At 43.8% G+C, this 14,843-nt stretch overlaps 1 protein-coding gene across 1 annotated transcript in view; it reads right to left on the bottom strand.

Annotated features, from left to right (window-relative positions):
• LOC137383274 (guanine nucleotide-binding protein subunit alpha-12-like) overlaps positions 1-11,373 on the bottom strand; it is a 165,293-nt gene extending 153,920 nt beyond the window's left edge. Inside the window, exon 1 of the mRNA XM_068055826.1 lies at positions 10,932-11,373. Coding sequence (XP_067911927.1) covers positions 10,932-11,204 — 273 coding nt within the window. The 5' untranslated portion in view covers positions 11,205-11,373. The remainder of the gene's footprint in view (positions 1-10,931) is intronic.
• Positions 11,374-14,843: the final 3,470 nt, after the last annotated feature.

Here is a 14,843-nt window from a genome sequence, read left to right as displayed (position 1 = left end):
CGGCCGACCTAGCTTCCTTTCCAAATTCAACATAACCTCCTTGCTCTTGTACTCTATGACCCTATTAATAAAATCTAGGAATCTGTATGCTTTAACAACCACTCTCTCAATCTGTCCTGCCACCTTCAATGACTTATACACCTATACATCAGATCCCTCTGCTCTTGCACCCCCTTTAGAGTTGGAAAATTTATTTTATATTGTCTCCATCTTCTTCCTACCAAAATGAATCACTTCACATTTCTCCGCATTGAACTTCATCTGCCACCTATCTGCCCATTCCACCAACTTGTCTACGTCCTTTTGAAGTTCTACAGTATCCTCCTCACAGTTCACAATGTTTCCAAGTTTTGTATCATACACAAATTTTGAAACTGTGCCCTGTACACAAAGTTCTTTTTAATTTTAGGAAAGATGTGAAAACATTGGAGAAAGTGCAAAAAAGATTCACAAGAATGGTTCCAGAGATGAGGAACTTCAGTGATGAAGATACACTGGAGAAGCTGGGACTGTTTTCCCAAGAGTAGAGAAGACTGAGAGGGGATTTGATTGAGGTATTCAAAATCATGAGGGGTCTGGACAGAGTAGATAGGGAGAAACTATGCCCACTCGTGAAAAGATCAGGAACGAGAGGGCACAGATTTAAAGTAGTTCACAGAAGAAGCAAAAATGCGACATGAAGAAAAACTTTCACGCAGCGAGTGGTTAAGACCTAGAATGCACTGCCCGAGTGTGGTGCAGGCAAGTTCAATGGAGACGTTCAAAAGGGAATTAGACTGTTATCTAAAAGGGAAAAATGCACAGGGTTAGGGGAAGAAAGTGGGGGAATGGCACTAGGTGAATTGCTCAGACAGCAGACACGATGGGCCGAATGACCTCCTTTTGTGCTGTAATGATTCTGTGATCTAGATCATTATATCAGGAAGAGCAGGGTCCCAATACTGACCACTGGGAAACTCCATGACAAACATCATTAATCACGGCTCTTTGGCTGTGTGACAGAAAACAATTTTGTATCCATGTTGCTATTGTCCCTTTTACTCCATGAGCTATAACTTTGCTCACAAAGCCTGTTGTGTGGCACTGTATCAAACACCTTTTGGAAGTCCACGTAGACCACATCAACGGCATTGGCATCCCCAACCTTCTATTGCCTCTTCAAAAAAACTCCAGCAAATTAATTAAACACAATTTTCCCTTAAATCCATGCTCGCTTTCCTTAATTAACCTGCATTTGTCCATGTGCCTATTACTTTTTTCCCCGAATTATTGTTTACAGAAGTTTCCAAGTTAAACTGACTGGCCTGTACTTGCTGGGCTTATCTTTACACCCTTTCTGAATAAGAGAGAGTCCAGGAGTGATACAGCACTGAAACAGGCCCTTTGGCCCACCGAGTCTGTGCTGACCAACAACCACCCATTTATACTAATCCTACATTAATCCCATATTCCCTACCACATCCCTACACTAGGGGCAATTTACAACGGCCAATTTACCTATCAACGTGCAAGTCTTGGGCTGTGGCAGGAAACCGGAGCACCCGACGGAAACCCACGTGGTCACAGGGAGAACTTGCAAACTCCACACAGGCAGTACCCAGAACTGAACCCGGGTCACTGGAGCTGTGAGGCTGCGGTGCTAACCACTGCGCCGCCCCAATTAAGGGTGGAAATTTTGCTACTCTCCAGTTCTCTGGCACCACCGGAGTCGAAAACTGAAAATTATGGCCTGTGCCTCTGCAATTTCCACTCTCACTTCCCTCAGTATCCTTGGATGCGTCTCATTCTGGTGCTTTATCAACTTTAAGTATAGACAGCCTATCTAACATCTCATCATCAATTTTAAGTCCTTCTCGTGTATTATCTCCTCCTTCACCACAGGGTGGGTCGCATCTCCTTCCTTGGTAAAGACAGATGCAAAGTATTCATTTTGTACCTCAGTTATTCTGCCTGCCTCCATGTTTAAACACCCTTTTTGGTCCCTAATTGGCCCTACTCCTCCTTTTACCACCTTTTTACTATTTATATGCCGAAAAAAAGTCTTTGGAATTCCCTTTCATGTTAGCTGCCAGTCTCTTTTCATACTCCCTCTTTGCTTCTCTTATTTGCTTTTTCACTTCCCCTCTGGGGGTGGCGCAGTGGTTAGCACCACAGCCTCACAACTCGAGCGACCTGGGTTCGGTTCTGGGTACTGCCTGTGTGGAGTTTGCAAATTCTCCCTGTGACCGCGTGGGTTTCCGTCAGGTGCTCCGGTTTCCTCCCATAGACAAAGACTTGCAGGTTGATAGGTAAATTGGCCATTGTAAATTGTCCCTAGTGTAGGTAAGTGGTAGGAGAATGGTAGGGATGTGGTCGGGCATATGGGATTAATGTAGGATTAGTATAAATGGGTGGTTGATGGTCAGCACAGACTCGGTGGGCCGAAGGACCTGTTTCAGTGCTGTATCTCTCTCTATGAACATTCTATATTCAGCCTGATTCTTCATTGTTTCATCCACCTGACATCTGTCACAAGCACACGTATTCTTCTTCATCTTAATTGCGCTCTTTTATCATCCAGGGAGCTCTGCATTTGTTTGCCCTACCCTTTGAGGGAATATACCCTGACTGTGCCCAAACTCTCTCATCTTTGAAGGTAGCCCTTGGAGAGTGGCAAATGTTCCCTTATTCAAAAAAGGTGTAAAGATAAGCTCAGCAAGCACAGGCCAGTCAGTCTAACTTGGAAATTCTAGAAACAATAATTCGGGACAAAAGTAATAGGCACATGGACAAATGCGGGTTAATTAAGGAAAGCTAGCATGGATTTAAGGGAAAATTGTGTTTAACTAATTTGCTGGAGTTTTTTGAAGAGGCAATAGAGGGTTGGTGATGCCAATGCTGTTGATTGGCTTTTCCTGCCAACCGTCGATTCCAATTTATTCAGTTCAGATCCATTTTTACCCCATTGAAACAAAAATAGAAAGTGCTGGAAATACTCAGCAGGTCTGGCAGCATCTGTGGAGAGAGAAGCAAAGTTAACGTTTCAGATTTGTGACCTTTCATCAGATCAAGTTCCTCTACACCCTTTCCACAAGCTGGTGGCCTACAGACTATACGTCCAAGATCAAGTAAGAGAAGATTCTCTGCAATATTTATTTATTTCAACTTATAATCTACAAAGGTTAAAGACAAGCTTAAAATTAAAAAACCTTTGAAAATTAAACTGGAAAATCACAGCAGGTAGATTACATAAAGAAAAAATATCAACTCAAGATAGCACTCATGAGACTACATGCATCAAGAACTGTTATTAAATTTGCTGTTAAATAGATTAGGACTAAACTATAAATGGTTCTAAAGTTCTGATGAACTACATTAACTGGGCAACTACTAAAATGTTATTCTTGTGGCAGAACTACAAGGATGAACGCTTCGCTTTCAGATGGTGAAAATGCCTAGTTTATAAACAAGGGTAACAAAGAAGACAACAGTGGAAAACTTGTCAACACAGCAGTCTCATCAGAATCAGCTTGTATTTCATCATACAGTTCAATCCTTCAAACATATTTCATCAACAATCCTAAAAAGGCCTGCAAACATAGTAAAACTCATTACAAAATTCAGAATTAATTGCAACACCAAATGGTGGCAAATAGGGACAGACTCGCTTTGCCTCCCTCCCAAATGTATAAAAAGTTCCAAAGAATCAAATGCCCTTTCACATCTTGCTAAAGTGGTCATTCTTCACCTACACACTTACACAATGAGTGCAAGCAAGTTATCTGAATGCAAAGAGTGCCACAGCTAAGGCAGACCGTGCTCTGACCAACTTTCACACGTGGACACACACACATATATTGTGAAATAACAAGTAAAATGTTTCAATTGTCAATGTTCAAAACAACATTTTTCACTCCCAAACCTAGGGATACTCTTTAAAAAAAAATGTGGAAGCCCTAAGTCTGTCCTGGCTGAGATCAGCTAGCCCAACAGAAACTAGGGATTCCACCCGGGATACAGCCTACGTAGAAAAACCTCCCAAGATGCTTCACAGGATCAAAAAGTTTGACACCAAGCTACCCAAGGAGATATTAGGACGGGTGACCAACCAAAAGCTTGGTGAGAGGTTTTAAGAAGTGTCTTAAAGGAAGAGAGAGGTAGAGGGGTTTAGGGAGGGACTACCCGAGCTTAGGTCTGAGGCAGCTGGAGGCCCAGCCACCAACGGTGGTAATGAAAATCAGGGATGCACAAGAAGCTAGAACTGGAGGAGCATGGGGATCTGAGGTTTATAGAGCTGGAGGAGGTTGCAGAGAGAGATGGAGGCGAGGCCATGGAGGAATTTGAAACAAGGATGAGAATTTTTTTTAAATGGTGCCGTTGTTGGACTGGGAGTCAATGTAGGATCAGCGAAAATAGGGGCGATAGGTGAATGGGACTTTGAGTCTCAGAGTTAGGATTCAGGCAGCAGAGTTTTAACAAGTTCAAGCTTTTGGATGATGCAAAGCGGGAGGCTGGCCAGGAAATTGGTGGAACAGTCAAGCCTCGGAGATAACAAAGGCATGGATGAGGGTCTCCAGGATGGTGACAAAACTGACAAAAATATCCATGAAAATAAAAGGAAACTTTGTTTCCTTCTATAAATACTTTGAACAAAAAGCACTCCCTCTAGACATCCTTTGTCTTTTACCAGCTGAGCCTCAAGAAAGCTGCATATTTGCTTTTGTTCTTGGTGCAGCTGTATGGCACTATAAACAATAGATTATTCCATGCCAATGACTTACTGCATAAACTGTGGAATATTTTCTTTATTTCTTACATACTTCCACAACATTGCCATGTGAAAATCAGTTCTTTAAAAAATAACTTTGCCACAGAGCAAACCAAACTTTATTTGCACATATGCACCTTTCCTACAGTTTAAGATGCAGGTTATTTTTCCCCAACCAGTCTGGCCTTTTATTTAATGTGATCAAAAGAAATAGCAATTAGTTACTCATACAAGGTTGGTATTTTTTTTAAATTGGCTTCACTTTTAGTTGTTCACCTTATGACATTTTTAGCCTCACGACCTCCTTTTATCTCAAATGGAACACCCTCATTTTCTCCATACTAAAGCTCCCGACAAAAAAATTTGGTTTCCCTTTCATGCTTCTTGCCTGCTTAACAGCATTTAACTAGAGAATAGGCACGTTTGTCAAAGAGCAACACTGCTTCTAAATATGAGGAAACTCCATGGAAATAGGACAAAGGTAAGCTTGTTGCACATTAGCCTATATTTTCTTGCCACAACCTTGTGTGCCTTTTTCTTTTTAAGCACACTATTGGAAGGATATCAAGAACTTGGAGAGGGTACAGAAGAAATTTACTAGAATGGCACTGGGTGAAAGACTTCAGTTACATTGAGAGACTACAGCAGCAAAGATCTAGAGGTTTGATAAAGGGGTTCAAAATATTTAAGGGCTTGATAGAGTAAATAAGGAGAAACTGTTTCAAGAGGCAGAAGGGTCAGTCACCAGAAGAGACAGATTTAGGGTAATTGACAAAAGAACTAGAGGCAACATGATCTGGAATGCACTGAATAAAAAGATAATGGAAGCAGTAAATGGCCGTAAATTTACTTTGGCACAGCAGCCACGCCGTGATTTTACATGGCCCATACCCTTAACTGGCCTCGGGCAGGATTCCACCCCTCTGAAGCTGCACGTCCCGCCTCCAAGACCTCCTGTCCAATCAGTGGGCCAGCAGCTCTTCAGTCCCAGCAGCACCAGCAGGAGCAATAGCCACTGCAGCCAGCAAGCAGATCAGCAATGGAGGTGGCCCCGGAACTGAGTTGTGTCTGGGGCCTTGCTAGGGACAATCGATTGACAGGGGGGCAGTAGAAGAGGTTCTCCATAGGAAGCGGCTTGTGCCGGGAGGGGGGGGGGGGGGGGGGGGGGGGGTGGGGGGTCCATGGGGCAGGAATTCCCAATCAGGAGGGCCCCCCAACCCCGGGCCTGCAAGGAGGCCACCGGGGTTTACCTGGTGGTCTCCCCACCTGCCGCCATTTAAGGGCCATTAATTGGCCTGAGGTGGGTGGGCAATTTGTCACCTACCCCTGCCCTCCCAGTTGTAAAATTACAGCTGGGGTGGGAAGCAGACGGGAATGTCCCCCTCCCCCACCACCTCCAGCCCACTTGAAGAGAAACGTTTGCTTGGCTATAACAAAGAACAGGGGAGTGGAACTAGTTGGATAGCTCTTTCAAAGAGCCAGAATAAGCACGATAGGCTGAATGGCCTCCTTCTGTGCCATATCATTTGATGATTCTATTCTGAATCATTGCCATGGCCCATTTATTTACAATTTTCATTGAGATTAAATTTCACAATTCCATCTCCCAACACCAGTAAATATTCCAGAATCCCATATAATGAAAACAGAACTTGACTCATCCTGTCATCACAAATCAGTAATGCTGCTCTGATATTTTTTCTTATTCCTCCTCAATCTCACTTTCTTGAAATAAAGATCTGTTACACCATCTAGTTGTCCCCAGTCCCTGGACCTCAAAACCCTTCCTTCCTCCTCCAATATACAGAACATAAAGATTTAGTTTTGACATTATAGAACTCACACTTATAAATTTACTTTGTCCTTTATTACCTTTTTCAGCCTTGGTGGTGCCCTATACAATGGGCTATGGTCTTTTGCCTAGGCTTCTCAATATAAGAAAGCATTTATATTAAGCAGACAGTCACTTTAGCAAAATGCAATTAAAAACGTGAAAACTCAAACTTAACCTGCAAACTTATGGATATCAGTTACAGAAATCATTCCTGTAACAAACTGAAAATTTCACCAGACCCCAGAAGGTTTATTTTCTTGAATTAGAAAAAGAAAATGATTAACTTTTTGGTTTTTGCTGTATTATATCATAAAAAGATGATTACAGAATACATTGAAAGGAGATTTTGCCACAAAAAAATGAAGGAAATGAAAACACTTAAAATAAATGTAGACTTTTTATATAGTGGTACCAAGTTGTGATTTACTTCAGAGTTAGTTTGTTTTGTACTAATTCAAAAAAAAAAATTGAAATAATAGAGTTGTAATACAATATATCAAACTCAAAGACAGTTCAGAATACTTATGTCCTTATATTCCTCCTCAGCCGACGGGGTCTCTTCAGACTACTAGCAAAGATCAGATGTCCACCAAAGCTACTAAGTATCATCACCTCATTCCATGACAATATGAAAGGCACGATACAGCATAGCAGTGCCTCATCAGATGCCTTTCTTATCCTGACTGGCATGAAACAGGGCTGTTTTCTCACACCTACACTGTTTGGAATCTTCTTCTCACTGCTGCTCTCACATGTGTTCAAGTCTTCAGAAGAAGGAATTTTCCTCCACACAAGATCAGATGGCAGGTTGTTCAACCTTGCCCGTCTTAAAGCGAAGACCAAAGTATGGAAGGTCCTCATCAAGGAACTCCTATTGGCTAACGATGCTGCATTAACATCCCACACAGAAGAGTGCCTGCAGAGACTCATCTTCAGGATTGCGGCTGCCTGCGATGAATTTGGCCTAACCATCAGCCTCAAGAAAACAAACATCATGGGACAGGACGGCAGAAATGCTCCAGCCATCAACATCGGCGACCATGCTCTGGAAGTGATTCAAGAGTTCACCTACCTAGGCTCAACTATCACCAGTAACCTGTCTCTCGATGCAGAAATCAACACGCGCATGGGAAAGGCGTCCGCTGCTATGTCCAGACTGGCCAAGGGGGTGTGGGAAAATGGCGCACTGACACGGAACACAAAAGTCCGAGTGTATCAAGCTGGTGTCCTCAGTACCTTGCTCTACGGCAGAGAGGCCTGGCCAACGTACGTCAGCCAAGAGCGACGTCACAACTCACTCCATCTTTGCTGCCTCCGGAGAATCCTTGGCATCAGGTGGCAGGACCGTATCTCCAACACAGAAGACCTCGAGGCAGCCAACATCCCCAGCATATACACGCTACTAAGCCAGCGACGCTGGAGATGGCTTGGCCATGCGAGCCGCATGGAAGATGGCAGGATCCCCAAGGACGCATTGTTCCACGAGCTCGTCACTGGCATCAGACCCACCGACCGTCCATGTCTCTGCTTTAAAGGCGTCTGCAAATGCAACATGAAGTCCTGTGACACTGACCACAAGTCATGGGAGTCAGTTGCCAGTGATCGCCAGAGCTGGGGGACAGCCATAAAGGCGGGACTAAAGAGTGGTGAGTCGGAGAGACTTAGCAGTTGGCAGGAAAGCTAGAGTCAGAGAGATACAGCACCGAAACAGGCCCTTCAGCCCAATGAGTCCGTGCCGACCATCAACCACTCATTTATACTAATCCTACATTAATCCTATTTTCCCTCTCACATCCCACCTTCCCTCAAAGTTGGCAAGAAAAAAGACAAAAGTGCAAGGAGAGAGCCAACTGTGTAACAGCCCCAACCACCAATTTTATCTGCAGCGCCTGTGCAAGAGTCTGTCATTCTACAATTGGCCCTTATAGCCACTCCAGGCACTTCTCCACACACCACTGACCATCTCTAGGCACTTACCCATTGTCTCTCGAGACAAGGAGGCCAAAGAAGATATTCCATAGAGGTGAAAATATACTGTACTGTATTCTCATAATCTAAACACAGTGCAAGACACTCCTTTCCTACCAACTCACAGAATCACAATCGTTGCAGTGCAGAAGGCGGCCATTTGGCCCATCGTGTCTGCACCGGCTCTCCAAAAGAGCAATTCACTTAGTGCTATTCCCCCACCTTCTCCCCGTAACCCTGCACATTCGTCCTTTTCACATTACAGTCTAATTCCCTTTTGAATGCTTCAATTGAACCTGCCTCCATCACTCTCTCAGGCAGCACATTCCAGACCTTAACCACTCGCTGCGTGAAAAAGTCTTTCCTCATGTCACTTTTGCTTCTCTTATCCATTAATTGAAATCTGTGCCCTCTCGTTCTTGATCCTTTCACGAGTGGGAACAGTTTCTCTACCTACTCTGTCCAGACTCCTCATGATTTTGAACATCCCCATCAAATCACTTCTCTGCCTTCTCTTCTCCAAAGAAAACAGTCCCAATTTCACCAATCTATCTTCATAACTGAAGTTCTTCATCCCTGGAACCATCCTCGTGAATCTTTTCTGCACTCTCTCCAATGCCCTCACATCTTGAAGTGCGGCACTCAGTACTGGATGCAATACTCCAGCTAAGGCCAAACAAGTGTCTTGTACAAATTCAACATAACCTCCTTGCTCTTGTACTCTATGCCTCTATTAATAAAGCCCAGGATACTGTATGCTTTATTAACCGTGCTCTCAACCTGTCCTGCCACTTTCAATGACTTATGCACATATACATCCAGGTCCCTTTACTCCTGCACCCCCTTTAGAATTGTACCCTTTATGCTAGATTGTCTCTCCTTGTTCTTCCTACCAAAATGAATCACTCCACATTGAACTTCCTCAGCCACCTGTCTGCCCATTCCACCAACTTGTCTTTGTCCTTTTGAAGTTCTACACGATCCTCCTTACAGTTCACAATGCTTCCAAGTTTCGGATCATCTGCAAACTTTGAAATTGTACCCAGTACACCAAGGACAAGGTCACGAATCCCTGGGGAACTTCACTACAAACCTTCCTCCAACCTGAAAAACATTCATTAACCACTACTCTTTGTTTCTTGTCACTCGGCCAATTATATATCCACGTTGCTACCGTCCATTTTATTCCATGAGCTATAACTTTGATCACAAGTCTGTTGTGTGGCACTGTATCAAACGTCTTTTGAAAATCCATGAACACACCAACTCTACTGCCTTAATCAACCCTTTCTGTTACCTCCTCAAAAAACTCCAGCAAATTAATCAAACATGATTCCCCTTAAGAAATCCATGCTGGCTTTCCTTAATTAACTCGCATTCGTCCATGTGACTATTGATTTTGTCCCAAATTATTCTTTATCGAAGTTACCCCACCACTGAATTTAAACTGACTGGTGTGTAGTTGCTGGGCTTATCTTTGTATCCTTTTTTGAACAAGGGTATAATGTTCGCAATTCTCCAGTCCTCTGGCACACCCCAGAGTCTAAGGAAGACTGAAAATTATGGCCTGTCCCTCCACCATTTCCACCCTCAGTATCCTTGGATGCATCTCAGCTGGTCCTGGTGCCTTTTCCACTTTAAGTACGCTACAGAAGATTTTAAAATCTAAGTTTAACATACGACAAACTTCTTGATGTACCTCATCTTCCAGACCAAAACAATTAATTGCCACCCTACAGCAGGTCTCCAGGAACAAATATATACTCCTACATCAGAACCGTAGTATATCTGTAACTGTAATTCATTAAGTACCAAACATGTTATAGATGCCAAGAGAAGCCTGCTGTACATTGAATACCATTCGTCACAGTTTCAGTTGATATTTAGACAACTTGTTAGATAAATCAGTGTAAAGTACAGGTTTACCATTTTAACTCATCATACACCCTGTGGAGTTGTCCACTTCGACCAGCTGATCATCACAAACAAAGAAAGCAGAGTTAACGATCCCTTTCAGCTGATCACAAAGGAAAAACTTACAAGACCCACTTCAGAAGGGGGCTAACAAATCTGATGTCTTTAACCATCATACATGTATTTCAGCAGAGGAGATATATATATACACAAGCGATGTTCTACTCCATCAAACCAGGAATTAACAATTCATAAAAAAAACCTCCACAGATAAAAAAAGAATTGCACATTACTTCCTATTTTAAAATTGCATGCCGACAAAAATGAGGACATTTGGACAGCAGCACCTCAACACCACTTCTAATACTGTGCGTGGAAGGAGGGATACTATTCGGTCCTAATGATAACAGAGACCAGGAGCTTGGAATTCCCCCGGGCCCCCCACACCCATTGTATTTGCTGAGATACCTTAATAACATTCTCGAAGATGGTGTCCCGGAACTCTTCCAGCGCTTTGCTGTCGAAGTCCCTGCCATGAATGATCCTCATCTGTTTGAGGAAAGTGCTTTTGCCGCTCTCGCCAGCCCCGAGAAGCAGTATCTTGACCAACCGCCGGACGTAGCGCCTCTCCCGGGCCAGTAAGGCGTCGATCTCCCGGCTCCTCCTGCGCTGCGCCCGCTCGCTCTGGCTGGACTGACAGGCCGGAAAACAAGCGCCCAGACGCTGCACCAGCTCGGCCATCGTCTCCGTCCACAACACCTCAGCAAATAAAAAAAAACGACCTGGTGAGGGACGAAACCAATTCAACAACAAATAAGTAAAACGGACGCTTTAAATTGGTGTATCCGCCCCGCACGACCACTAAACAAAAACCAACACCCCATTCATTCCCCAAATGACAAACGAAAACTTCACCAGAGGTGGGGGCAAACCGACTCGAAGCAGGGGATGGGGGATCGCCTCAATTATTGATTGGCTAAAGTGCCTGTCAATCATCGCTAGCTCTACTGTTCATTCGACAACCACGCTGGCAACCGAACAGGGAGGCGGTAGATTAAAAGAAATCTCACGCTCTAACTTTTGATTGGTCAAGCGGCCTATCAATCAGGAGCTTTTAAAAACTGGGCACTGTTACCAAAGCAAAAAGAAGCCTCCTCACGATTGATTAACTCCGCTGTCAATCAAAGCTGAGTCGGTCACTGATTGGATAGTTCTGCTGGCTGGCCCTAGTTCGGCTTTTCCAAACGTAACAACAAAATTAAACGTTAATTCTGTCCTTTGTTGGTTTGTTTATATCTTCCAAAAAGGAAGTCGCCTTTATCGGTTCAGTCATCGTTCTTAGAGATTAAGTGAGATTTTGGCCGGAACTGTACCACACCCAATAAGAAGCCTCGCCTTAGTTAATTACTTGTTCACAGCAGACTATTTATGGACATTCCGAGCGGTTTAGCCAATAAAAGAAGCAGACTGGTCATCAATCAAACGGAAAACCTACTTTCAATTGGGTAAACGCCCAGTCAGTCATTCAAACCCCGCCCATCTGGTTGCCTTTCGCTTTTGTTTGTCCGGTCAGTGCTTGAGCAGCAGTTGAAGCTGAGAGGAGACAGTTTTCCAAACAATAATATCCAAACTGTGCAATTCCAAACATCTGTACTGTGTTTAGGATTCCTTCCATTACTCGGGAGAGTAAAGACGGGCTCTTAGATGATTATCTCAGATTTTATCAGTTATTTACGCCAGGAGATTTCATGGTTTTCGGTGGGATGGCAAGTGTATATATGATGGCAAGTGTATAAGGCATAGCAGCTGTGTGGGACAAGTTGAATGGACCAGTGACTCTTTTCCTGTCCATTATTCCTTCAATGTTCATGTTTTATGTTTATGTTTTTTTGTGTCAGCTGTGGTTCAGTTGGTAGCACTCTTGCCTCTGAGTCAGAGGATTGTGGGTTTAAGTCCCAAGACTTGAGCACATGATCGAGGCTGGCACTCAAGTGTGGTACTGAGGGACTGCTGTACTGTCAAGAGGTGCTATCTTTTGGATGAGGCATTAAACCAAGGCCCTGTCTACTTTCTCAGGTGCACATAATGGGGGAGGTGGTGGCGTAGTGGTATTGTCACTGGACTAGTAACCCAGAGACCCAGGGTATTGCTCTGGGAACATAGGTTTGAATCCCACCACAGCAGAAGGCAGCAGTGTGTACCATCTACAAGATGCACTGCAGCAACGCACCAAGGCTCCTTAGCACCTTCCAAACCCACGACCTCTACCAACTAGAAGGACAATGGCAGCTAATGCATGGGAACACCACCACCTGCAAGTTCCCCTCCAAGCCACACACCATCCTGACTTGGAACTATATCGCCATTCCTTCACTGTCGCTGGGTCAAAATCCTGGAACTCCCTTCCTAACAGCACTGTGGGTGTACCTACCCCAAATGGACTGCAGTAGTTCAAGAAGGCAGCTCACCACCACCTTCTCAAGGGCAATTAGGGATGGGCAATAAATGCTGGCCAAGTCAACGACGCCCACATCCCATGAATAAATAAAAAAAAAATGATGCACTGTAAAGCGTGGCTCGGGTATAAATGTAAAACCCGAGCTGGGCTGACCCGACAACGGCCAACCCGAACCCGACCTGGGCCCGAGTCCTTTAATTTTTTTTAAATGTCCGACCCGACCTGCACCACACCCGACACATGTAGTCAGGTTTGGTTGGGTAGCCAGGCTTTTCTGCAAAGTGTGGAGTCCAGACTGCACGTTTCCCGCCTTGACGTCCTGAATGTTCATTTGAAGATTACTTCCCGGAACAAGGCTGCACTATCCACGTCCAGCCCAACCCAACCCGAGCCAAATGCTGGATCCAGAAGGGATACTCGACCCGACCTGAACCTGACAAATGTTGCTGGGTCTGGTCGGGTTTGGGTTGGGTAGCCATGCTTTAGTGCACAGATCCCATGGCAGTGTTTTTGAAGAAGAGCAGGGGAGTTATCCTTGGTGTCCTGGTCAATATTTATCATACAATCTACATCACAAAAACAGATTATCTAGGCATTGTCACAGTGCTATTTGTGGGAGCTTGCTGGGCACAAATTGCCTGCTGTCGTTCCTACATTGCAACAGTGACTACACTTCAAAAGTAAAGCATTTTGGAACGTCTGATAGTTGTGAAAGGCACAATATCAATGCAAGTTTTTTTTCTCTGGACTTGACTAATGCATTCCTGGCTGGCCTCCCACCTTTTGCCCTCTTTAAGCTTGACATCATCCAAAACTCTGCTGCCTGTGTCCTAACTTTCACCAAGTCCCATTCACCCATCATCCCTTTGCTCGCTGACCTATACTGGCTCCCGGTTAAGCAATGCCTCGATTTTAAAATTATCATCTTGTTTTCTAATCCCTCCATGGCCTCACCCCTCCCTATCTCTGGAATCTCCTCCAGACCCACAACCCTCCAAGATATCTGCACTCCTCCAACTCTGGCCTCTTTAAATCACTCCACCATTGACGGTCATGCCTTCAGCTGCCAAGGCCCTAAGCTCTGGAATTCCCTCCCTAAACCTCTCTGCCTTTCTATCTCGTTTTCCTCCTTTAAGATGCTCCTTAAAACCTACCTCTTGGACCAAGCTTTTAACCATCTGCCTAGTGTCTCCTTATGTGACTTGGTATTTTGGTTTATAATGCCCCTGTGAAGCACCTTGGGGCATTTTATTATGTTAAAGGCGCTATATAAATACAAGTTGTTGTAAATCCAACACAAAGCAACCATCCTTTCATAAGTTATCACTTTTCCACCTAATCTATAATTAGTCATTATTTTCTGGGTGGAAGCAAAAAGATAGGTCAACCTAGAATTACAATAACGAACTTGTATGAAATATAGAAATTCCCATAAAAGAATTGCCATAAAACATAATGAATAAAGAGGTGTGGGGACAATCACACAAGCTCTGATAATAGTCCACCAATGATATTTTCTGGTACTTCCATCCTAGAATTTGGTGATGAAATTATCTGTAAACAAATACAACCTTGTTCAGGTGAAAATGAAATAAGAAAACTTTGACTTTAATTGGAAAATCACAGCAAGTTAAGAAGCCACAGCTCGCTCAATACAACAAGGGGTGATGAACTGAAAATCAATTTTTTGCAAAGCAAGGAGACATACCAAGTGATGCGAGTCATGTTACTTGTTTATTTACAAGGATGATACCAGAACTGAGAGGTTATACCTATCAAAAAAGATTGGACAGTTGGGATTCTTTTTCTGTAGAAGAGAAGGCTGAGAGATGACATGATAGCAGTCTTTAATATTATGAAAGGGTTACCTTGGGTAAACATAAAGAAGGTGTTTCAATTTGTGGGGGAAAGCAAAAAGAGGA

Source organism: Heterodontus francisci, chromosome 24 (genome assembly GCF_036365525.1).
Source record: "Heterodontus francisci isolate sHetFra1 chromosome 24, sHetFra1.hap1, whole genome shotgun sequence".
NCBI lineage: Eukaryota > Metazoa > Chordata > Chondrichthyes > Heterodontiformes > Heterodontidae > Heterodontus > Heterodontus francisci.
This window is presented reverse-complemented; position numbering and strand designations above follow the sequence as displayed.